Source organism: Lutra lutra, chromosome 16 (genome assembly GCF_902655055.1).
Source record: "Lutra lutra chromosome 16, mLutLut1.2, whole genome shotgun sequence".
Lineage (NCBI taxonomy): Eukaryota > Metazoa > Chordata > Mammalia > Carnivora > Mustelidae > Lutra > Lutra lutra.
This window is the reverse complement of record NC_062293.1, coordinates 586,365-610,194: the sequence shown is the minus strand read 5'-3', so window position 1 is coordinate 610,194 and position 23,830 is coordinate 586,365. Positions and strand designations below refer to the sequence as shown.

General features: G+C 58.0%; 2 protein-coding genes across 3 annotated transcripts; one reads left to right on the top strand and one right to left on the bottom strand.

The window, feature by feature from the left end:
- The first annotated feature begins 1,122 nt into the window (after window positions 1-1,122).
- Window positions 1,123-15,941, top strand: HEXD (hexosaminidase D). Its single transcript, XM_047708182.1, has 12 exons — window positions 1,123-1,282; window positions 5,331-5,440; window positions 7,075-7,162; window positions 10,067-10,231; window positions 10,818-11,001; window positions 11,879-11,950; window positions 12,339-12,534; window positions 13,209-13,291; window positions 14,176-14,254; window positions 14,329-14,430; window positions 14,641-14,730; window positions 15,306-15,941. The coding sequence occupies exons 1-12, from the start codon at window positions 1,184-1,186 to the stop codon at window positions 15,490-15,492; spliced, it is 1,455 nt and encodes a 484-aa protein (XP_047564138.1). The 5' UTR covers window positions 1,123-1,183; the 3' UTR covers window positions 15,493-15,941.
- Window positions 15,942-16,695: 754 nt separating this feature from the next.
- LOC125087663 (cytochrome b-245 chaperone 1) lies at window positions 16,696-20,409 on the bottom strand. 2 transcript variants are annotated; one of them, XM_047708185.1, is made up of 6 exons: window positions 20,288-20,409; window positions 19,445-19,486; window positions 18,603-18,676; window positions 17,917-18,013; window positions 17,291-17,435; window positions 16,696-16,952 (listed from the first exon to the last, which is right to left on the bottom strand). In XM_047708185.1, exons 1-6 carry the CDS (start codon window positions 20,370-20,372, stop codon window positions 16,832-16,834), a joined length of 564 nt encoding a protein of 187 aa, XP_047564141.1. In that variant the 5' UTR covers window positions 20,373-20,409; the 3' UTR covers window positions 16,696-16,831. The 2 variants fall into 2 exon arrangements, with proteins under 2 accessions (XP_047564141.1, XP_047564142.1); XM_047708186.1 differs by lacking the exon at window positions 19,445-19,486.
- Between the last annotated feature and the right edge of the window lie 3,421 nt (window positions 20,410-23,830).

The window sequence follows — 23,830 nt, the reverse complement described above, 5'->3', positions numbered from 1 at the left end:
ACGCGTGCGGTGTGCGGGGTTTGCCCACAGTCCGGCTCGAGGAGCCGCGTTCGGGACGCGTTTGCACGAAACCCACCCGCCCGTCGGGGGGTGACTTGGGTCGTCGCTCTGGGCATTTTGTCGCTGAGACTGTTCTGAATACGGTTTCTGCTTTAGAAAGTTGAGCTGGTTCTGCGTGCGCCGGTTTGTACCAGATTCCGCAAGGGCAGGGGTCCTCGCTCAGCGCGAGTCGTTTGAATGACCCACCCGCAAGCCGTACCCGTATGCAGAGATTTTCTTTCACTTTTCTCATCTGATCCTTTGTGTTTTTTACAATGGGGGGGGTGTGCTCTTTCCCAGCGACGTCCCTGCCATCCAGACCCTTCCTCTAAGTTAACAGAAGCGAGTCCGCACGTGGGACTCATTTGCTCTTCAAAGTGTCAGTGGCCTGTCTGAGATTCTAGAGTCTTCTCTGACTGGGACCCAATTTTCAGTGTCTTCTTCCATACAGCCAGTCTGGAGCTGACCTCCCCTGTGGAAATGTAAATTACTTTTAATGCTCTTGAAAGTAAAGGATAAATTTTCTACAGAACATCATACTGTAGGACCTGAAAGATGCCTGTTTTCACCAGCACAGTATGGACAACTTGAGACGGTCTTTAAATTTTTTTTTTTTTTTTTTTTTAAGATTTTATCTATTTATTTTGACAGAGAGAGATCACAAGTAGACGGAGAGGCAGGCAGAGAGAGAGAGAGAGGGAAGCAGGCTCCCCGCTGAGCAGAGAGCCCGATGCGGGACTCGATCCCAGGACCCCGAGATCATGACCCGAGCCGAAGGCAGCGGCTTAACCCACTGAGCCACCCAGGCGCCCCTTGAGACGGTCTTTAAAACAATTATTTTGTAGTCGTTTGTGTTGTTACAGATCATAGCCCTGTTATGAGGAAACCAGTGCTCTTCTATTTTAGGAGCAAATCCTCATTGAATGGCAGAGGTCCCTTTATTTGAGCATGAAGGAGACTTCTTGATTCATTTTCATGTTGGTGAAATGAGTTTCCTCCCAGCGAAAAACGCAAAACTGGGCATGTGGGAATGGAAACACAGAGTGGAAGGGCAGGGGCTAAAAGGGGCCTTTGCCCATTTATAACTTTGAATTTCTCCACTAGGAAGAAGTGCCCAGACAAGAGATTTTTGTTATATGACTTCATGAAAAATAGTGAAATGTCAGGCTCTTCACCATTTAAGATGCGATTAGTTCATTTGGACCTTAAAGGAGCTCCACCAAAAGTTTCCTACTTCTCGGAGGTAAGTGCCCCTTTCCCTGTAGACAATCTTCCTTGCCTCGGGTTTGGTCTTCAAAGTTGTGAACAGTATTCTATAGAAATGTGTGCTGAGAGCACAACCATGGGGTCCTAGGCAGGGGCACGATGGTGGCAGCAGCAGACATTATGAATTTCCATCAAATCTCTTCATAGAACAGAGCAACTAGGATAGGAAAAGGAGGCAGGGGTTAGGGAACCCAGCAAAGGAGACCCACAGCCTCTCTGTTGTGGGCTGAATTGTGTCTCCCAAAAAGATGATGTTCAAATCTTAACTACTCGTACCTATGAATGTAACCTCAGTTGGAAATAGGGTCTTTGCAATTACAGTGGACGTAAGATGAGGCCACATTGGAGTCAGGCAGCCCCAATCCAGTAAGTGACATCCTTATAGGAAGAGGGAACTTTAGACACAGGGGCACCGTGGGAAGATAGAGGCAGAGATCAGAGGGGTGAGACTGTAAGCCAGGGAGTGCTGGGACTGCCAGCAACACCAGACGCTGGAAGAGGCAAGGAAGGGTTCTTCCCTGGAGCCTTCAGAGAGAGCACCGCCCTGCCTACACCCTGATGTTTTATATTTCTGACTCCTAGAACTGGAAGAGAAAATTCTCATCGTATTAAGCCACCCAGTTTGTGGTCATTGGTATAGCAGCCCTAGAAAACTAATACACTCTTCAACAAAAGTAAGTATGAGGGTATCCCCGTGAATTCCAAAATGCATGTGGTACAGCATACCACCCATATGGGAATAGGAACCAGGCAGGAGGTGATGGAGGAGAGAGGAAGGAATTCTGACAGGTCCAAGACCAGAAGACCCAGGCCCGCAAGTACAGGTCCTCCGTCAGAGAGCAGGGGGGAGAGGTTTCATTGGCTGCAGTGCAGAAAGACTCAGAAGAAGATGCTGGAGAGGCCTAAGTCTTTCAGAAATACCTTCCAGAAACTTCTAGAAAGGCAGAGCCATGCATAAAGAACACAGTGTTGAGGAGAGAATCGTGGGGAGCTGGACTGGGACACGGAAAGTAAAGCAGAGCAAAGGTTCTAGTGTAGGGAGCATGGAGGAAGAGGCAGCCTCTGGCGGAGAGACAGATGAGAGAAGAACCGAAGTGAGCAGGTGTCACGGAAAGCGTACTATTGGGAAGTAAGTATGGAAAGAGAGAATGCCACGCATGAAGGGATAAACGCATCCTGACAAATGGGAAGATACAGAAGATAAGCAAAGAAGGTCCAGCTCACCTGTAGCAGGAGCCCCTCGGTTATCTGCAGCAGATGGGCCAACCGCCCCAGACTAAAGGTCTTACAGCGGCAGCTCGTCGTTCCTTCTGTTTCCATGGCTAGTCCGCCCCAGGCTCCCTCCCGTGTTGGCAGTCCCCTGACAACTAGGAACACCTGATGGTCCAGGATGGTCCCACGTGCCCAGCAGTTGTCCTGGCTGTCCCCTGGGTGCCTGGGTCTGGTCCTGCACGCGGGCCCCCTCCCTCCCAGCGGGTAGGCCGGCCTCTCAGCGCGGTGCTCACAGGGCTTGGAGAGCACGGGAGCCAAAGCCGTGAGTCTCAAGTCAGCTGGGAACAGACCCCCGCCTCGACGCGGAAGGTGCTGCTGTAGCCGTGTTTTCAGTTTGCAGCGGGCCCAGAGAGGAGAACACGTGCTTGGGACCCCTGAGGCAGTTCCCTGAAGTCTAGGGATACTTGGGTCTGCACACGGAGAGGGCAGAGCTGGGGCGCCCAGTTGGCTCGGCCGGTTAAGCATCTGACTCTCCGCTTCAGCTCAGTTCATGAACTCGTGGGACGTGGGGTCAAGCCTGGAGTCAGTGTCCCAGCTCTGGGCTGGGAGGTCGCTTGTGCCTCTCTCCCTCTGCTCCTCCCCCACGCACGTGCTCTCTTCCTCAAGTAATACATAAATCCTCAAAAAAGAAAGAGGGCACACTGTATACCAAGGATGGTAGACATTAAGGCGTCTTTTACTAAATATATCAGACTTTAAAGAAAATGAAAGTGAACAACTCTTTTGGGCACACGGGGGAAAGCTACAAGTTCTGTGTGAGGGAAGGACAATCAGATCAGCATCAGGTCCTTTGAGAGCAGCATTTTAGGACAGAAGACAAGGGCGTAACATATTTAAGATACTGAGGGATTTTGTATCCAACTGAGTGGACCATCGGGTACAAAAGCCGCAGGCCAGCTATTGTGAACATCCAAGGAGTGAGTGAGTGACTCAAGACCAAGAACGGGCTGCAGCAGCATCAGGACTGGAACAACCACTTAACGGCCCAGAGGAAGTAGGGTTCCAGCCAGTGACCGCAGGAAGGACCACATTGCGATCCCCACCCCGTGCAGCCCCCGTTGAGTGGGCTTCACGGAGATGTCAGCAGCCACTGAAACCAGGTGGCAGAAGTTCAAGGCGTGGGTCTGGCTGATGCCCCTGGGCGCACTGGTCAGCCTAACACCAGTCTTCTGGGGCAGCCAGACTTGGGACTTCTAGAATCATCTGTGAAGTACTTTTGCCCAAAGAATGACACCTGGGTCCAATCCCCCCTTCATGTCTGACCACCATCACACACGAGAGTAGGAAATGGGCAAACACACTACAGGACATCGTGAGAATACCACCCATCAAATCCAAAACCTGGAAAATTATACAAAACAAATGACTCGGTTTCTTTAACAAATAAATTCCAAATTTAAAAAGCAGAGGGGATTATTAAAAATCAGAGAACCTTAAAAGATCTATTCAAACGATGCAGTGTTTGTCTGGACTGGGCTCAAACAAGACACATGTGAGAAGGCCTCAGCACAGGGAGGTTTGAACAGGAATGACACTGAAGATTTGGTTAGGCGGGATCCTGGCGTGTGGTCGTGTTTCTGTAAAAGATCATCAGGGATGTATACTGAAGTGTTGACACACACACAGTTGTTTCGTCTGGGATTTGCTTAGAAATACTCCAGTCAGAAAGCGGGAAATTAGGGGAAACGATGTTGAGTCTTGGGGACAGATGCATGAGGCTGGCATAGCACGCCCCGTGTGTGTGTGTGTGTGTGTGTGTGTGTGCGCGCGCGCGCGCGCATGCAGGTGCCCACTTGTGCAGCTTTACAGCGAGGACCTTCCCCGTCCCAGCACGTGGCAGGAGTGTGTGTTGGGGACACCCGGGCTGCCCCACCCCACAGCCTCCCCCCACCCACGGCACAGGATCACCACCAGCCCCAACAGCCAAAGCGCCAAACAGGCTGTGGTGGTCGGATGGCCACGGGGCTGAGGAAGTAGGAAAATGCGAAGAAGGTTGTGTGGCGTTAGCCGCCGGCCTGACCTGCGTTAGCCCACTCCTTCCCAGCCTGTCTGCCTCTCTTTGTAGCTGGCGTCAGCTGTTGGTGGTGCGTTGTGCACGGTGAAGTTTTGGCCCCAGGCTGTCCTGCTTCCATCCAGCTTGCTCCCGAAGGTCCGCATGCTCATGGGAAAGGAAAGTTCCCACAGACACGTCAGCAGGAGTGTAAAAAGTCTCGTGGAACCTGCAGGGACCCTTGTCCGGGGAGGGCTTGTTGTTTAGTTACCTGCTGGAGGCCCTTCCAGTGGTGCCCATGATCCCTTTTCCACCCCAGACTTGACATCAGACCCCGGAAGGAAATAATTCTGTATGGTAGATGTGGACTAGACCTGAAAATCCTTGAGAATAAGAACTCATCTCCTTTGAAACAAAGGTAGAGGAGGAAATGGGGGTGAGCATGGGGAGGCCCCGTGAGCGCAGCCAGGAGCAGCCCGCCCCCGGCCCACCTGCAGCCCCCACCGCCTCGGGCTTAACCACGACACTGAGCCACGGCTCCGTTCTGTAGGTACAGGACCCGCACCCCCCCGTGCTGAGCGAGCAGGTTGCCGTGTCAGAGTTTGATTGGTGCGACACAAAGTACGCATTCCAGACTCAGTGTTTCCAGGAGAAATGAGAATATCGACCACCCGTGTCCACAGGCAGGAAGACAGGCCACGTGTGGCACCTCTGTCGCCCTCCTTCACATAGTCGCTTCCTCACAGTGTCTCTTTGCCCCCAGGTCTTTCCTCTGTTCCACGCCTTGGGCGCCAATGGGCTCCTCCTCGAGTATGAAGACATGTTTCCCTACGAGGGCCACCTCAGGCTGCTGAGAGCCAAGCACGCATACAGGTATCCCCAGCCACGGAGAGAGCCGGGCCACCGGCGGTGTGGGCAGGCTGGGCGAGGGTTTGGCACTGGTGGGCAGCCCTCTCCTGGCTTTTAAACTCATGTCTTAGTTACAAAAATAAAATACATTTGCTGGAGAGAATTTGAAAACATTTTGGGGAAAGGAGAAGCATGGGGAGACGGGGGGCGGGGATTAAGGGGAGGGGGATGCTGCTCTTTAAGGCCACAGTTGGGACCCTCACCAGGAAAGCAAAGATTAAAGGGGGTCGGAGGGTCAGAATCAGTAAACGCAGATGTGGCGGCCGTGGGCACACCCCGCTTGGTTTCCAAGTTCTGATGTTCGTGTAAGTCAGTAACAGCCCGAAAGGAAAATGACCAAAGGACATTTGGTCCAATTCCCCCCCAAAGGTAAAAATGGCCTATAACCAATATGATAGTAATAAAGTGAATTAAATCAAGTGAAATGCCATTCTGGCTATCAAATTGGTGAGGATTTTTTAAAGGTTCTGATGCTCTGTGTTCCTGAGGGTAGGAAAAAGCTGACGTCCGGCTGGAGGGCCGCTCTGCAGGGAGGGTCGGCTCCGTGTCAGAACTGCGCGAGGGGCTCGTGCCCCACATGTGTGTCTCGAGTTCACGCTGCAGGGAGTTGCTGGAAGTCTCCATTCTTTTCATGCTGCTCGCTCCGTTTTTCTTCTAACGACAAACATGTTCTATTCATTTGCTTGTTTGTGAAGTGGAAGCAAGTGCTGGGATACTGTGGAGCTTGAAAGGGTCTGTGTGGAGCCCGTGCACTGGTAGAACTGGTTAGGAGACGATCAGACACACCCCCAGAACCTGGAGCTCGCTTTCATCTTGAGACAAATTCCTGTGTGGAAGCTCATGCCAGAGCAGGCAGCCGGCCCTTCCCGGTGCCATCCACATTCCCGCCAGAGCATCCCCCCGACTCAGGGATGTCTCGGAGGTCACTAACCCCCCACAGGGATGAGGCCCCCCCCCCAGTGTAACCTTGAAGGTCTTTTAAATTTCCTCTATTAAAGGGGTCACCAGCTTCTCTGGAAAGGGCCAGACCGTCCGTAGTTTGGGCTGTGCAGCCCACTGGTCTCTGCTAGAGCAGTCTGGGAGCACAAGCAGCCAGCCGTGGCGGATTTCCCGTAAAATTCCTCCTGTGGGCACTGAAATAGGAATTTCGTGGAACTTTCAGATGTCATGAAAAGTTTTTCTTCTTCTGATTTCTCTCAACCAAGTTATTAGGTAATGGGTTATATGAAAACGGGCAGGTGGATTTGTCCTTGGGCCCATCTGCCAACCCTTGTTCTAGAATATGATTCCATGTATGGCCCAGTTTCTTATGAAATGATTTAGCTTCTTACAGAGCTTGGGTAAAAATAGCTGGTAAAAAGCAAACTGTTACTTGAGGACCTAACAGAGCATCATTTCCCCCAGTTCTAGGTGGGAGCCCTCTCTTAAGTCTTAGGAATATCTTTTGAGCTTTTTGGAAATAGTGAGCAGATTGGCTTCCGCAGGAGGGTGCACCGCCGAACCTGACGAGGGAGGGGGGAGTGTGAACAGGAGCCCGTGTGAACAGGGGCTGGTGTGAATGGGCTGGAGTGAACCTCTGGGTGATCTTTGTCTCCCAGCCCCCCCGAAATCAAAGAGATCCTACATCTGGCTACACTGAACAAGCTAGAGGTCATTCCATTGGTGCAGACATTTGGACACATGGAGGTAAGTGGGAGGAACAGAAGTTACCTGGTGCCAGGTGTGGGGCTCGGGGGTCCACAGGCAGTGGCTAGCCACTAGGGGAGCAGCTCTTTGTCAAGCTTTGCCCTGCAGGAGGCGGAAGAGCACAGAGCTCCAGGTCAGAGCATCCTCTGTCCAGGGAACGGAGCGGCGGGGCGCGGGGGGGATGCCTGATCCCATGGAGCCCTGAGGGCCACGTTGGTTTCCTTTCTTACTTGCATTCCTCACTTAACACTGGAGATGTTTCCCAGGCTCCTATGTGATCTTCAGAAATAGTTTTCACACCTGCACAAAAGACGGACCGCAGATTAGACACAGCATCGACGTAATGGCTGCCGGTTCTGGGTTCTCCTCACTGGACACACCTGCTTGCCCTGTGGCCAGCCCCTCCCCGTGTTCAGGTTCGAGTTGTGTCAGAGCAGCTGTGTCCACGTCCGCTCACGCACCCTCTCCCCTGCCCGTGTCCCCCGCATTTAGGCCTCCGGAGGTGACACACCCTGCCGTGCTCCCTGGGCTCCTCACTTCCCGCCGCCTCGGGCTGCAGTCCACAGAGGTCCCTCCAGGGCCCCGCTGTCCCCCAAGTTGTTAAATGTAGCGACAGGTTCTGGTCCGTCTTCCTTGACTCCGGCTTTTCCCAGCCCCAGCAGCTCCCTCCCAAACCCCGCACTCTCCTGGCCCCCGCTCCCGGCCACACCACTGCTTCTGCTCGCAGCCGTCCTGTCGCTACCGCTGGCTGTGGCGGCGGTCCCCACGGCTCCTCTCCAGACCCTCCCTGTGCAGACAATGCCATGTCCTCTCCTGCTTCCCCTTTGTCCTCCATGACCCCCAGATGCGGGCTCCTCTGCCCTGTCCTGCGCCCCTCACACCCCTGCACTCAGGCCATCGTGCGCCCTGCTGCTTTTGCTCCTCTGTCTCGGGTCGGCGGCCGCCAGCCCTCTGCCTCCAGCCCTGTGTGAACCACCGCCTGACCTGCCTGAAGGCCCTCCCTCCCCAAGGCTCTGACCCCTTCTCCCAGTCGCTCCCTGACTGCTGCTCTCCGAGTCGGGTTGGTTCCTGGGGCCACTGCAGCAGAGGACTTCCACCAGGTGACTTGAGCCCCCGGGAGTGAGCTCCCTCTTGGTTCTGGGCCAGAAGCCCAAGGCCAGGGTGTCCTCAGGGTTGGCTTCTTCTGGAGAAAGACCGTTAACGTGCACCTACTTGCCACCAGGATGTTCCCTCTGGTGAAATCACTACAGGGACTTTGCACGTTTGACCTTCGGCACTGTTGAGTTCTTCAGTTCTCTGGACAGTCTGGATACCAGGGCTGTTGGATGACGACTGGCCAGCATCTGCTCCCGGTCTGGTCTTTGCGTTTTCAGTCCTTCTGAGGACCTCAAAGAGCAAAAGTGTCTGATTTTGATCGTGTGGCTTCTCGGTTTTGCTTCGATGGGCTCTGCTCCTCGTGTCCTTTCTAAGAACTTCGCCAGTCACTGGCTCCCGGAGACTTTTCCTGTTTCCTTCTAAAGTTCTACGTTCGCACACTTTCCACTTGCTGTCATGGTCCATGCCGAGTTAATTTCTGTGTAAGGCGTGAGGGTTAGAGTGAGGGTCATTGTTTTTTTGCATATAGTGCATGACCGCTGAGATGGCCGGTCGGGCCGGCACCGCTTACTGAGGGATGATCCTTCCTTTAGACTCTGGAATCTGGGGTTGCTTCTGTACCTGTCAGAAGTCACTTGACCTTATTTGTGAAGGTCCGTTTCTGAACTGTTCTGTCCATCAACGTATGCATCTGTCCCTTTGTCAGTAACTTCTTGTCTTTATTCTTGTTGTTTCACTGTGACTCTTAAGTAAAATCGGGTAATAAGAGCTTTATTTTCCACCCAGTTTGTACATCTGTAAGAAACCTTGCTGAGGTTGGGGTGCCTGGGGGGCTCAGTCTGTTAAGCATCTGTCTTCGGGCTCTGGTCATGGTCTCAGGATGCTGGGATCGAGCCCCACGTCGGGCTCCCTGCTCAGCGGGGAGTCTGCCTGAGTCTCTCACTATGCCCCTCCCCCCAGTTTGTGCTCGCTTGCTTTCGCTCTTTCAAATAAATAAAATCTTTTAAATTTTTTTTATTTATTTACTCGACAGAGAGAGATCACAAGCAGGCAGAGAGGCAGGCAGAGGGGTGGGGGGAAGCAGGCTCCTCACTGAGCAGAGAGCTCGATGCGGGGCTTGATCCCAGGACCTTGAGATCATGACCCAAGCCAAAGGCAGAGGCTTTAACCCACTGAGCCAACCAGGCGCCCCTGCACATCTCATGATTTTTGGTTGAAAATTGGGCATTTCAGATAATATTGCAAATCTGACTTTTTTCGCTGCAGCTGGTTATAGACTGCTTTCAGTCTCAGAGCCTGTCCCCCGGCTGTGCGGCCGCTGATGCTTCGGTTAACTACTCATACATGCATTTGTGGCCTGGCTTCCTAGGGGCCACCCCTCTGCCTCCATGGCTGGTGTTCAGCCAGGGTCTGGGCCACGGTGGCCTGGGGCTGTGAGGACCTACCCTGTGGTATGGGCTGGGGGCACTGGGAGTTCAGCCAGTGCCCCGTCTGCCTTGGCTGTGGGTGTGTGTGTGGCCTCCGGTCAGCCGAGGTGTGAGGAGAGTGTGTGTCATCTCTGTGGCTCTCATGTCCACAGTCACCCATCACATTTCAGGCTGGTGGCCGCTCCATCTGAATGTGAATGAGCCTGGCTTTTACTTTTCTCACTGGGCCCAGGTAGACCTGGCAGAAGGGCCATGAGCCAGCCACAGGCTCCGCCCGGTCCCCCAGCACCCTTGGGGGGGACCTGGAGCCAGCCTTGCTTTGGGTCAGCTGCAGGCTTCTGCATCCCAGTGTCCTCTCCTGTCACCTCCTGTATCTCTGCAGTTTGTGCTGAAGCACGAGGCTCTCACTCACCTCCGAGAAGTGGCACTTTTCCCAAACACCCTGAACCCCCATGAGGCAGAGGCCCTGGCGCTGGTGGGAGCCATGGTCAGCCAGGTCATGGAGCTGCACCCGGGCGCTCGGTGGTTCCATGTCGGCTGCGACGAGGTGGGTCCTTTGATGCTCTGTCCACCCCTGGGCCTCGCCTGCCCGGTGTGTCCCTCCCAGACCACAGCAGCCTCTCTTCTTCTCTTCAAGGGCCCTTGTCCCACCTTGTGGGGTAGTTTCTTACATAGAAAAATAGTCCACGTGCCAAGGATAAAGAAGAACTGGCCGAGGAGATGTCCCCCAGTGAGGGCGTCTATCGCAGCTGACCTGTGACCTCGTGTGGGCAAAGCTGTATTGCTGAGCACAGCAAGGGGTGCCCTGCGGGATGGACGAGGGCTGGGCTATGACCTGAAATGGCCATGCTGTCCACCCCTGAGCAGCGGCAGAGCCAGCCCCTGCGTTGGTTATCTGCTTGCTGGCTGGTGGGCACCTTGGTTATTTCTGCCCTCGGGCTACTGTGAATGCTTAGAGGAAGCCTGGAGTAGAAGTTAGGTCTCAGGGAAGAAGGAGGGCCCCCTTCACCAACTCCTCTGCACGGGCAGCTGCCACTGCAATCCTGGCCGATGTGGCCTGGGCCAGTCTCTCCCAAGTGTGTCCGCTGTGGGGCTGGGCAGTCCGGGCAGACCCGTCCTGTGCTTCCTTCCAGGTCTATTACCTTGGCGAGGGCGAGGCCTCGAGACGGTGGCTGCAGCAGGAACGTAACACCAAAGCAAGACTGTGTCTGTCCCACATAAAGGCAGTGGCCTGCCACGTGCTGGCCCAGCACCCTGCCACGAGGCCCCTGGTGTGGGACGACATGCTGCGGGCCATCCCCGAGGACCAGCTCTCAGGTCAGCAGGTGGTGCCTCCCCCGGGCCGCTGGTGCCGGGAGTGAGGAGGCGAGTGGCTGCTGGGAGCGGACTCTGGGGCCCCTCCCCCAGAGCTCTCACTACAGGCCACCCCCTTAGAGTCACTCTCCAAACTTTCTCACGCAAAATGCCATTCCCCCAGCAGGGAGTGCAGAGTGGTAGGTCTGAAGCCGAGAGTAGCCATGGGGCCCTGGTGGGCCTGGCCAGCAGGGGGAGGAGGGTGGGGAAGGGGTCCCACTGGGCCTGGAGTGTCCAGTGCTTCCAGCCGCCTTGACTCCATAGGACCCCGTGGCCAACCCTGCAGGCGCTGTGGCTACTTACACAGGCTGCTGGTCAAGGACAGCAGCCCCTCCAGCCTGCCAGGGCTCACTCCATCTGAGGCTCCGGGCTGAGACCAGAGACGCACCCCATGGTCCACTCAGAGCCCCCGCCCAGAGTGTGGCCAGTGCCCCAGCCTCTGAAGGCCAGGTGTCCTGGAGGCAGCCCCGACCAGTGTGGCCGTTGGGTTCTCATAAGATGAGACAGAATCCAGCCCAGGTGGTAGTGTGTTCCTGCTGCACCCGGTCCTGGCGCCCCTACCGCAGCACGTAGAGTGGTTCCTCCGCGCAGGAAACTCTGGGGCTCCCGACTTGGGGGTTCCCCTTTCACAGAACTCAGTCTGCTCGTTGCCAAAGTTGGCCAAACCCATGGTTGCAGTATTTGCCGTGTCCAGTCTGCATCTACAGCCCAGGCTCCCGAGCTAGTCAGCGTGCACTCTGTTGTAACACTGGGGCTGGGGTGGGGGGGTGCGGGCTGCAGGGCCGCGGGGCTGTGGGGCCAGGGTGATGGCTCTCTGCTCACAGCCGCTCTCTGCCCCCAGCATCGGGGCTGCCGCAACTCGTGGAGCCTGTGCTCTGGGACTACGGGGCCGACCTAGACGTCCATGGCAAAGGTCAGTACCCGGACCACAGCCCCTAAGACCCTGGAGCCCTGACTGCCTGGCCGGGGCGTGCAGAGGCCTCTGTCCCTTGGTTCATCAGGACCCTGCCAGCTGCCTCGCTTCCCTGCAGGCCCCTCCCTGAGGTAGCTCGGCCAACCAAGGGCCACAGGGGCACCCATCCCGGCCCACATCACTCCCGAGGTGTCCCATGTTGTCTGCTGTTTTCCTCACGAGCATCTGGGTGGCGTCTCTGATCTCGCTGAGACTTCAGTCTGCCTGGAACTCGAGCTGGCGGCTGGGGGCTCCTCCTGCTCTCCGGTCCGCGACAGGCGCCGTGTCCAGGCTTGACAGCCTCAGTTCCTCGGACTGGGCCTGTCACACCACTCACCTTCCCGCCTAGCTCTTCTCATGGAAAAGTACCGGAAGTGTGGTTTTCTCCGGCTGTGGGCTGCCAGCGCCTTCAAGGGGGCCACGGGGGTGAGCCAGGCCCTGACCCCCATCGAGCACCACCTCAGGAACAATGTGCAGTGGCTGCAGGTGGCGGCCTGTGGGCCTGCGGACATGCTGCAGGGCATCGTCCTGACCGGCTGGCAGAGGTGAGGCGGCGCCCACCTGCCTGGCAGGGGCCAAGCAGCTCTGATGGCCTGGAACAGACCACCCCTCCTTGGCCCGTCTGCTCAGCCCTTCCTGGGAAGGGGCTGGTGCTCCTATGAGGGTAGGAGCCTGGGCCCCTAACACCCCCACAGCCATCCCCCAAACCCTGCAGAGGGGACGTCACTCAGGGTGTCTGGGGCGATGCACCCTGGTCCTCCCAGCCCCCACACACCTCCGCACCCTTGGCAGCCTTGCCTCTAGGGCCACACAAGACGTGTCTCACGTGTGGCCAGCGCAAGGAGAGATTTTTCTCTCTTTAGGGATTTCACCCTATTTGAAAAGTGAGCTGCAAGTGAACCCTGGCTCCTGGCCAAGTCCTAGCCACAGGTCTACCCCTGCAATTGGGAGGGCAGAGGGGTAGACAGCTGGAGGCCCCTGCCCGTGCCTTGCTGACCCCCAGGTCTCCCAGAGCAAAGTCAGAGAACTTACTAAGGAAGTCAGTCTGTCCACCCCAAGCAGCAAACCTAGGCAGGGCCTCCAGGTGGGACGCGGCCCGAGGTAGCAGCCAGCCCTGTGGGAGCATCTCAAGGCCGGTCCGGTGTGCCCGGGAGAGCGCACAGGCATCCGCCATGCAGGTGGGCAGTGGAAGCTGAGCGGCCCTCTCCCCCGGACGTAGGTATGACCACTTCTCCGTGCTGTGCGAGCTGCTTCCCGTGGGAATCCCATCCCTGGCCGTCTGCCTGCAGTCGCTCCTACACGGTACGGTTCCTTGCTCCTCCCGGGCGGCAGGAGGGTAGATGCCCCCCATCGCGTTTCCTCGGAGCAGGACTGTGATCATGCTCACCGGTGGAGAGGGGTTCAGCCACCCACCCGCCCCGTGGCCCCCAGACACAGCCTGTGAGAGCAGTTCGTCCCGGGTGCCCTGAGCCAGCCAAGCTCCCCACATGGGCAGAGATATGGGCTCACAGGGGTGACAGCCTGTCCGTGAGGGCGTGGGTCTGTGGCTGTGTGGGGCACAAGGGTGGGACGGCACGAGGAAAGCAGGGTCTGGCTCCCGGACGGACACTGAGCCTCCCCATGCGTCATGCCTCCTGAAGGGTTAGCGGGAACTGTTCAGACAGAGGCGTGCGGACACTGCAGCCGGCTCTGGTGTTGACCTGGGTGCTGGCTTCCGCTGCCCCGCCTCTGAGGTGGGCACCGCTGCCATGCAGCCCTCCTCCCTCTGTGGAGACGAGCCGGGCCTCGTGCCCCACCGGCTGCTCCCGACAAACTGACACGGAGCCCGGTCCACATTGGTACATGCAGGCCTCACTGGCTCGTTTCAGTTGTCCTGGAATGTTCTGCGTCTGAGAAACCGCAGTGGCCAGGTCCTGCGTACGTCCGGGACAGCTGTGGGCGCACCGGGCAGCACAGGCTGACGGTTCCCCCAATGGCGAGGCTGCTTCTCCTCGTTTTCTCATTTTTAACACAGTGAGCCCGTTTCATGTCTTTCGTACGAAGCCCCGTGGCCGAGGTCTGCTTGGGCCAGCACATGCACTCTGACCTCCTTGGTCACTGCCACTGGGCCTGCACAGTGGCGCCGGGGCCCTGCCACCCTCTCTCCAGAGGCCCCTCTGACCACTTCTGTCTGTGCTTGGTTGCAGGAGGGTTTACCGAAGACGTTAAAGCAAAAGTGGAGAACTTTCTCGGGATTTCAAACCTAGAAGTAACTGATTTTACAAGGTAACCCCCTGTCCCCGGCCCTGCCTCTCCCCTCACATTTGGACCCCCGGCTCAGCATGGCGGCTCTCGTGCAGCGAGGGGCCCGGCTCCTTCCCTGGCAGCGATATCCTGGCCCTCGTCACGCATGTCAGCCTCCACTTGCGCAGCTCCGTGGACACGCTGCTGGAGAGGGACAGGTGAGTGGGCAGGGGCTGAGCCCACACTCCCAACAGGACAGGGAGAGCGTGGCCCGTCCCAGACAAAGACTTTCTGGGGGGAACCAGCGTATTACATGTTCCACCAGACTCTTTAAGGTTTTTCAAAGAAGTTCTCTTAACCACCCCCGCCTCCGAGGCTGCCTGGCCAGCCGCCGTGGGCGCACCTGCATGCGTGGGTCTGCCCCCCAGGTACGTGAGCGGCTGGTTCAGCCCTTACCACCGCAGGCGGAAGCTCATCCACCCGGTCATGGTCCAGCACATCCAGCCTCAGGCGCTCAGGTTAGTTGCCCCCACTCCTGGCAGTGCCCACCCCCAGGGCTGCACATCCTCTGTGGCTTCCGGCTTTGAACCCAGATGAGCTTTCTAGGTCTTGAGCCATGAGTTCTTAAGTGAATCAACTTGGCTGAAACAGCTGTGCTGTATGTGTTCAAGAAGCCAGGGCATTCCTAGCCTAAAAGGGTGAGACTCACCCCGGGCAGGGTCCAGGGCCCAGGGCCCCTCCTGGCCAGCAGCCCTCTTTGCTGCTCTCATGGCTCACGGCTCTGAGCTGAGGCCGATGCAGTGTCCTCACTGAGTGGAAGACATGGTCAGGTGTTGACAGGCTCACGCGTAGAGACAGACCCTGCCGGCCGATAGCAGAGCGCATTCCAGTTTCAGATGTTGAAATGTAACGACTCATTTATTCCTGTCTCGCTGTGAGATGGGCACGGATAGCCATTTTTTGCATGGGTAAACTGAGGCACAGAACCGTAGCGACCCGTGAGGTTGTTGAGGACATGAGTGTCGTGCACAGGCTGTGAGCTGGTGCCCAGGGGTGCACACCAGACAGGCTCACTGCCGGCTGTGGTGCTCAGCCTGCTGGCCAGGTGGAGCGCCATGGTGCGGGAGCTGGAGGCCGCCCTGCATCGTGTCTTCTATCCCGACACTGTGGAGGAGTGGCTGGAGGAGAACGTGCAGCCCAGCCTGAGGCGGCTACAGGCCTTGCTGCAGGACCTTAGAGAGGCGGCTGGCGCCAGGCCGCACGTGGCTCAGGACCCCTGAGGGGACGGGCCAGGCACCCCGTCCAGCTGTGTCCATCCTGGCGCCGGCAGCCCGCCTCCCCCTGTACCCGAGACTCCCTGCAACAGGCCACACCCAGGGAGCAGACGGTTCTCGCTGGGAAGGACGAGTGGCGAGGTCCAGGGAAGACACGCTGAGGCCTGCCAACCGATCCGCGTGTGGAACTTGTGCGCTTGAAATACAACGGACAGCGGGAGCCGGAACCGCTGCTGGTGGGAGTCGGACTCGCTGCCAGCGCGCGTCCCACACCCGTGGTCCCGAGACCCTCCTCACCCTGCGAGCCCAGCCAAGGCAGAGGGGAGCTGGCCACACGGGTCCCTCCAACTCAGGGCACCCTCCAGTCGGGGTGACCACGCCAGAAACCAGTGACAGCATTTCATACTTTATTTTAGAAAAAGAAAGCTTTCAGATTTTACCACTTAAAAACCCAACTTTGGCATGTGTCGATGACTGTTCCCCAAACTAGAGCTGTTGGTGGCCTCTCTGGAGAAGGGGGTGGGGCTCCCCGCTTCCTAGCTGTTCTGGCTCAGCTCCTGAGTGCTGGCTCAGAGGTGCCCTCACTGCCTCACCTCTGTGGGGGCTGCTGCAGCAGCCCTGGGCCCCACGTCCTGCCTGGATTCCTAAGGGAGCCACCCTGGCCTAGGCCCTGTGTGGGGCCTCTCCGACCCTGCGCAAGCCCAGTGGCAGGCCCGGCTGGTCAGGGCTGTGTGCGGGCTGGGGAGGCCTTGGGAGTGGCTGCAGTGCACACAGCCAGGTGGGACCCTCAGCGCCCGCCCTGGGTCCTGCAGACCCTGGGCAAGCACCGTACTCTAGCCGCACAGGGGACTGAGCCAGGGAAGGGCTGCAGCATGTGGGGCAGGGCCCACTGGGATCCCCAGGGACATCATGCCAGTGTGGGCGTCCTCCTGGCGCTCTCTGAGCCTGACCCAGCTGCCGGCACTGTGCATACCTGCTGAAGCTTTACTGTCACTGGGGAGCTGAGCTGCAGGGGAGCCAGTACTGACAAACCTCCCTGGGTGTCCCATTTCAGAGACCCGATCCCCACGCAGCTGGTGGGCAGTGAGGTGTGTGTGCCCTCAGAGTCCCCCCGCCTCACTGCCCAGGCTGGGGCCAGCCCTCTGATGCCAGGAGGCAGCTCTGAGGCCTGTGCCCTCCCTGGACAGCTCAGAGCCTGCAAAAGGTCCATCCTGTGGTTTTGCTCAGAGGGCAGAAGCAAACAGCAGGAATGGCAGAGGGTCCCACCCTGGGGCCAGACACAGCCGGGCGCTGGAGGAAGGCTTGCCAGTGGCCCATGGAACCAAGGCCAGGGGCTCTCCGGGCATTAGCTCTGGCTCTCCGGGCCATCAGCCTCGCTGTCACTGCTCTGAGACAGCTCCACGGGACTCTCCAGGCGGTGCAGATCCAGGAAGGCGGCAATAAGCTTGGCGACGGCTTCCACATCACTGGGCCAGGCCGGCCGCGGGAGAAAGGGCAGGTTACCACGGCCAGCCCTGAGGCAGCCACAAAGACCACGCCATTCTCCTGCTGGACCACCCACCTCCAGCACCCCCAGGGGTCCCTCTAGGACAGGGTGCCTTCTGTTCTGGGCCCCATCACCTATGACTCCCAGACCCCTCTGTCCCCTGTGGGGACTCCCCAATATTCCCCTAGCAGCAGGGGCTACTTCCTCCAAGTCCTCTCCCTGGGCCCAGCCACACAGTCCACTGTGGGGGCCACCTATTGGGGGCGAGGGGCACAGCCAGCCAGCTATGACCAATCAAGTCACCTGCCCAGAGCTTACCTTCGGTGGCCCATGACTGCGCTCTGTGTGAGGGGGTGGGAGAAGCCTGTTGCAAACCGCAATACCACCACATAGCCCTTCCCAAAATACCGGACTTTCTCCTCCTCCACGTTCACATCCCGGATGTCATTCAGCAGGACCACCACTGCGGGGCGTGGCGGGAGACAGTCAGTGGTCCCCCCTCCTCGCCTGCCCTTCCCGCCTGTGTGCTGGGCACAGCACTTTGGGGCCACTCTCCAGAGGATGGCAACAGGGGCCAGCGACCCCCGCACAGGCTGGCTGTGCGCACAGGAGAGCACCGTCAGGTGAGAAGCAGCAGCCTGCCTGTGGTCACCCTGGCAGGCCTGCCCATACTCTCGTGAGCAGCACACCAAGGACGGGCTAAGCTCTCTGCTTTATCTTCCCCCAATGGCTGAAAAATGCCTTCCTGGTGCCTAGTGGCCGGCCACTGAGCTCAAGGCTGCCTGGCAGTGTCCGGGGGCACCCTGTGTCACTCAGCGGGCAGCTCTGACCCACCCCATTTCTAGGTCTCGGGCCTGGTCTCTGGGTCTTGCTCACCACTTTCCATCCAGTCTGGAATCAGCAGCCTCCTGCCACACCCCGTGTGCCTGCGCCACGTGCCTCACCTTGGTCGTGGCCGGCTCTGAGAAGAGTCAGCAGCTTCCTATACAAGCTGAATGTCTTCAGGACAACCTGCCCGGTGTTCTTGTTGAAGACCGCTTCCTGGAAAACCGGCCAGAGGGGATCACCCAGCTGCCAGCCTCTGTGCATGCAGACCAGCCGCACACGGAACTTCCAGGGCCCAGACTGGCCAGAGCAGACACTTGAGAGGACACCCAGCTGACACCCAGCACGGACAGCCACGGGCGGCTCCGCCAGGGCCAACACCTACAGCCACACCCTCTCGGACTCCCATCTGTTGGGCCCCCGGGGCCAGGGGTGTACAGAGAGAGGGGGCGTGGAAGCAGATGTTCTACCCAAGGGAAAGAGAAGTACAGCAGTGAGGTCATCAAGCAAAGGAATGGAGATTAAAGTCTGGAGGTCAGAGAGCCCCCAAGTCCTGTGGTTCATGGTGAAGAGACCCACCCACAGGGGAGAGCACTGGCCCTCATTCTGTCCTGGGCTATGGCAACACTAGGGAGTAAAGAATTTTAGTGGAAATCGTCATGAAAAGCTTCTAGGAGAAAAGAAGACTCCTTGGCGCAGAAACCAGTAAGGTCAAGTTTCAGGATGGGGCGTGTGAGGCCCCAGAGCCCTTCCCCCTGCTGTGACCCCCACTGCACCCTCACGCTCTTGCCTGTGCCGGCCTTACCTCCCAGTCCTCCAGGTTCTGCACGGCTACGAACAGGCAGCCTGTCACATAGAAGAGCTTCCAGCCCAAACTATCTGAAGAGCAAACACAGCAGACAGCCAGGTGAGGGACAGCAGCAGAGGGCCACAGACCAACATGCCATGGGGGGGGCCCCTCCCCAGCTGACACTAGGCAGGGGTGGCCTCTGGGGCTGGCTGACCCCAGCCCAGGGCAGCCACCCGACACTGCTGGCCATGTTATGCAGAACCACGTGTGAAATGCCAGCCAGCTGTGTGTGCCCTCTGTGTCCAGTGTCTCCCTCCAGTGTCTACTGGATACAGGAATCAGGGCTGACCCGCATCTGCAGGTCACAGCCTGGTGTGTGATGGTGGAGGGGGAGGGACGTGCAGGGGCGGCTGAAGTGTGGTTCAGCCTGCAGTGCGGCCTCAGGCAAACAGAGAGCACTTTTCGGAAGAATGTGTCACGACGCGGTAGAGTGCTTCAGATACAAGAAGGTGGGGCACCAGGGGGTTCAGTGGGTTAAGCCTCTGCCTTCAGCTCAGATCATGGTCCGGGGGTCCTGGGATCGAGCCCTGCGTTAGGCTCCCTGCTCCACAGGGAGTCTGCTTCGCCCTCTCCCACTCCCTGCTGTGCTGCCTACTTGTGATCTCTGTCAAATAAATAAAATCCTGAAGGAGAAGGGGAACGCCAGCACACAAGCTGGGGCTGCACCTGCGTGGAGGTGCCTTGGCCCCAAAGGCTGGGCCTCAGTGAGCACCACAAATGGTGGGTTCGCTTTCTTTCTCTATTTCCCAAACAGCCACGGAAGTTCCTGCGGGAGGGGGAGGAGGTGATGCACCCACCTCCACTGTAGTAGGCAGCAGCCAGGCCAATCGATAAGATTCCTGCAAAGAGAAAAGAAAGCAAGTACCTCCCTATTGGCCCCCACGAGTCCAGAGTCCCTTCCTGCCAGGAGCCACGGGCTCAGACGAGCAGGCCCTTCCCTTCCCGGTGCCAGAAATGGCTGGGGGTGGGGGACAGAAGACCACCAGGCTTAGAAGTCGGGGACACAGCCAGGAAGCACACTCTGAAACATGGCGAATGCCTTTCACAGTATTCCCGGAGATGTTCCTCCGGCCGAGGCTCCAGACCTGAGGAGCCAGAGCCAGAGCCAGACAGCATTCCACGTGGTGTGGGATGAAGAACCGTAGTGTGGTGCGGGAAGCAGAACAGGCAGGTGGCCACATGCAGGGTCACAGGAAAGATGGACAGAGACATGCCACGGAGGGCACAGCCACACCACTCTTCACACAGCTACTCTCGTCAACACCGTGCCACTGCCCCTGCAGTGTAGGACCCTCCAATGGACGGTGAGAGAAACGAAGGAAAAACGGGAATGAACTGTGGCCCATCACGAGAGCCTCTAACATACACTTGCAACCAGATGTATGAAAGCAAACAAAAGGGGAACACGAGGAACTCAGAAGAACATGCGCAATATTAACGTTAAGATATTAAGTGGTGGGAAAAGGACAGATCCTCATGTAAAAGCACTCATGAAGGTCAAAAGCAGTGCAGATAGGGTAAAAGCTGGGAAGATACAAAGTAACAAAGCAATTGCTATACTTGGGGGTAAGAGAACAGAACAGTTTCTTTTTTTTTTTAATTAGGTTTTTAACCTGGGGGGGAAATACGGACATCCTTACCAACAAGCAAAGACCAGGACCTGATGCCTGGAGCCCTCTTCAGATGGAGGCAGGAGCTGGTGCGGGACTCCACCTGCATGTACATCCCTGGTCTGGGCGCGCACCACTCCGGACAGGACGCGCTGGGGAAGGGCAGAACACACCGTGGCTGGAGTCCTCTCGCCGCCGCCTGCACACAAGCGCCCAGCCCCTCACCAGCCTGCGAGCCGGTCAGCTTGTGTCCACGGCGGTCTCTTCGGTCCCCCAGGGACCCCTCCTCTGCAAGGCCCTTCTCTGCTCAGTTATGCCGACTGCACGGGGGCCACCTGCCCAGCCAGTACCCGCGAAGCGGCCACAAGCGCTTGGCCATCAGCTGTCCCGTCCTACCCGGAAGCCGCAGTCCTCGGAAGCCTCGGCAGCATCCGAGCTGCCGACACCCCAGCAGAATCTATCAGAGGGCCCGCACCGCCCTGTGCTGCCCCCGAGAAAGGGACTCCGAGTCTCGTCGTGGTCTGTCTCCGGCCGCTCGGACAACAGGCTACGTGCGGCGGAGGGTCCGGGGGCTCCGACTGGGGCGCAGTCAAGTCAAACTCACGACAGTAAAGGGTGGGTTCGGTTGGTACCGACGAGTCCCGCGTCTCGGTCCACCCCCGGGCTGCCCCTGCTGCGGCTGGACCCGCCCGACCCGCCGGCCCCCCCCAGCCAGGCCCCGCGCCCCCGGCCCGCTTCCCGCGGCTCTGGAACGCCTCGCCCGCCCCGGCCGCCCGCGACACCGGCCCGACTCCCGCGCCTACCGAGCACTGGACCCGGCGGCGCGGGCGCAGGGCCGGAACCTGGGGCAGGTCGCCGGCCGCCAACATCCGGGGTTGGGGGCGGGACGGCTGACTTCCTGGCTCCGCGGAGCGGGCGGGGCTGCGGCTGACTTCCGGGCTCTGGGGCGCGAGCGGGCCCTACTTCCGGGGCGGGGCCGCCAGCTTACCCATGTCCTGGCGGGAAGCTGAGCGGCGGAGCTCGGCGGACTGGGGGGGGGGGGGGGGTCTTGGGGAAGCGCCTCAACTGCGGGCGGGAAGCTGGGCTGGTGACGGCCGCCCCCGAGAACGTCTGGGGTGACTGAACCCCACAAAGTCGGAAGCGTGGATTATGCCGCAAAACCTCTCGCTTAAAACGTTGATAAAAGGGGCGCCCGGGTGGCTCAGTCGGTGAAGCGTCGGCCTTCGGCTCCGTCGCGATCCCGCGGTTCCGGACCCAGCATCGGGCTCCAGGCACAGCGGGGGTGTCTGCCTCCCCCCCCCCCCCCCCCGCCCCAGCCCGTGCTCGCTCGTCCGGTCGTTCCCGCTCAGATAAAGTCGCTTCAGCCTTTAGCATCTGACGAGCCGGAGAGGCAGACACAGCGCGAGCGGGGGCAAGCGGGGGCAGCAGGGGCAGAGGGAGCCCGACCTCGCTCCCCGGCCCCCGGGGCCACGACCCGAGCCCAAGGCGGACGCCCGTCCAAGCCGGTGCCCCGCAAGCAGAACCGCTCGCGAACGACGACGCTGACAGAGATGGGCGGTACCCGAAGGTCCGCCAACACCCGGCACGGGGCGGACGAGCCCCTGCAAGACTGAGACACTGGTTCACACTTGGAGCTGAAGTGGCTCGTGCCTTGAAAAGACAAATTCTGCGCGTTTGGTCTGTAGAGTCAGTGCAGTCCCGGTACAGCGTCAACCTTCCGAACAACACCGCGGGGTCCTCGGGCCGTGAAGACGCGGCGCTTGGGGGTGAGCAGAGTCCCCAGCCCTGCCGCACGGCTCCCGCCGGAACCCCAAGCACGTGCGGAGAGTGAGGGCCGCAGGCTCTTTTTATAGGGGGTGGCTGGGCGGGGGTTGTTGTAAACAGAGAGTCCATTGGAGGGAACGGGAAACTGGAAGTATGGTGGCTGGATGGTGCCCCCCCATTAGGTGGCTGTGACCGTGTCCATTGGCTGGACTGTGGACTTCTGTGGACTTCTCCCCTTGGCTAGGTTGTGACTCTCTCTCCACTGGCGGGACTGTGTGTCTCTCATTGGCTGGGCTGTTGCCAGAAAATCGCGATAGGAAAGACCATTTGCTCCAGGAAAACCTCGCGGCAGGCACGTAGGCGGCCTACCCGTTCCCTCTCCCCCAAAGCAGCACCTTCCCTGACTGCCGAGTGGTGGAGACCCAACAGGACTGAGTCACGTGGTCCCTCCCTGCCCAGGGCCCTAACTTGCCTGGCTGATTCGGACCAGGTGCGGGCAGGAGCGTACCTGAAACAGGAGCCTACCTCCCCGCGTGGCCTCCGCAGGGGGAGGGTCGAGTGGTACGTGGGGTGCTGGGAGAACACGGGAGAGCTTGTATTCCCATTTTTCTCTTTTCCTACTTACTCCCAATGTGTTTTAGAACTTACATTAGTACAACCGTGCATATTTCCTGGTAAAGAAATAATGTACGTCGTATGCAGAACCCTATTAGACTGACCAATAGAAGCGCACGACCCAAAGTCATACTTCATCAGTCTGCTTCAGATACCCTCTGCCTGTGGCTCCCAACCTGAGCAGGCATCAGAATCACCAGGCAGGTTTTTGGTCTTTTTTATTTTGCTTTGTTTTTAAAAGATCTTATTTATTTATTTATTTGGCAGAGATCACAAGTAGGCAGAGAGGCAGGCGGTGGGTGGGGCGGGGGAAGCAGGCTTCCCGCTGAGCAGAGAGCCCAATGCGGGGCTCGATCCTAGGACCCTGGGATCATAACCCCAGCCAAAGGCAGAGGCCTTAACCCACTGAGCCACCCAGGCGCCCCTTACCTGGCGGGTTTTTGAAACAGAATGCTGGCACCTGTTCCCAGTGGTGGGTGGGGATTTAAAATTTAGATGGTGGTCATATTGCTGGTCCAGGAACCACGCTTTGAGCCCATCTACTCTAGCTGCAGCAAATCTAGGCTGTGTCTGAACTCAGCAGTATCACCAAACGGACCCCTCAGCTCGCATTCTATCTTCTTGAAACGGACTTCCCCTACACTGTCTTGAAGGTTTATTTGAATTGTTAATACCTTCTTTAAGTCCTTCCTGCTTGCCGCAAGCCTCAGAATTTAGGTAGAACTGAGAGGATACCCAGGAAATTCTACTTTGCATTACATGTATTTGCATAATTTCACCTTTTCTACTGGATCATAAGCCATTTAAAAATGATGACTGCACTGGACTTTTACAAAGGTTAAGTGTGCGAACAAGTGACAGTTAATTTGGTCAGAATCCTGCTAAATATTGGTAATAGCAAGACTAGAAATACAATGTCCATAAATAGGGGACTGAGTGAATAAAATCGTATATTGTGCCAATTATCAGTGCATTCTATCTCGGCTCTAAATTCAAACTTCATTACGCGATCCCTGAAAATGGATCTGAGCCCTCTATTTTTTGTGCGCTCTCTGGCGTGATGCTAAACTTTGTCAGTAGAGGGTGCCGGAGAGACACTGCGGGAGGAAGAGCTCTTCGGCTTCTGGCTCCTGTAGCTCCCAGGGCTTCTGCGGCGCCCACACCTTACTGGGCACACTGGCCAACGTAACCAGT

Coding starts and splice junctions, on each gene's coding strand:
- LOC125087663 (XM_047708185.1), bottom strand. CDS start 20,372: ATGTACATGCAGGTGGAGTCCCGCACCAGCTCCTGCCTCCATCTGAAG. Junction 18,014..18,602: donor AGAACCTGGAGGACTGGGAG/GTAAGGCCGGCA, acceptor CCGGTTTTCCAG/GAAGCGGTCTTCAACAAGAA. Junction 16,953..17,290: donor GCAGTCATGGGCCACCGAAG/GTAAGCTCTGGG, acceptor GGCCTGGCCCAG/TGATGTGGAAGCCGTCGCCA.
- HEXD (XM_047708182.1), top strand. CDS start 1,184: ATGAAAAATAGTGAAATGTCAGGCTCTTCACCATTTAAGATGCGATTA. Junction 11,951..12,338: donor CCTAGACGTCCATGGCAAAG/GTCAGTACCCGG, acceptor CTTCCCGCCTAG/CTCTTCTCATGGAAAAGTAC. Junction 12,535..13,208: donor GTCCTGACCGGCTGGCAGAG/GTGAGGCGGCGC, acceptor CCCCGGACGTAG/GTATGACCACTTCTCCGTGC.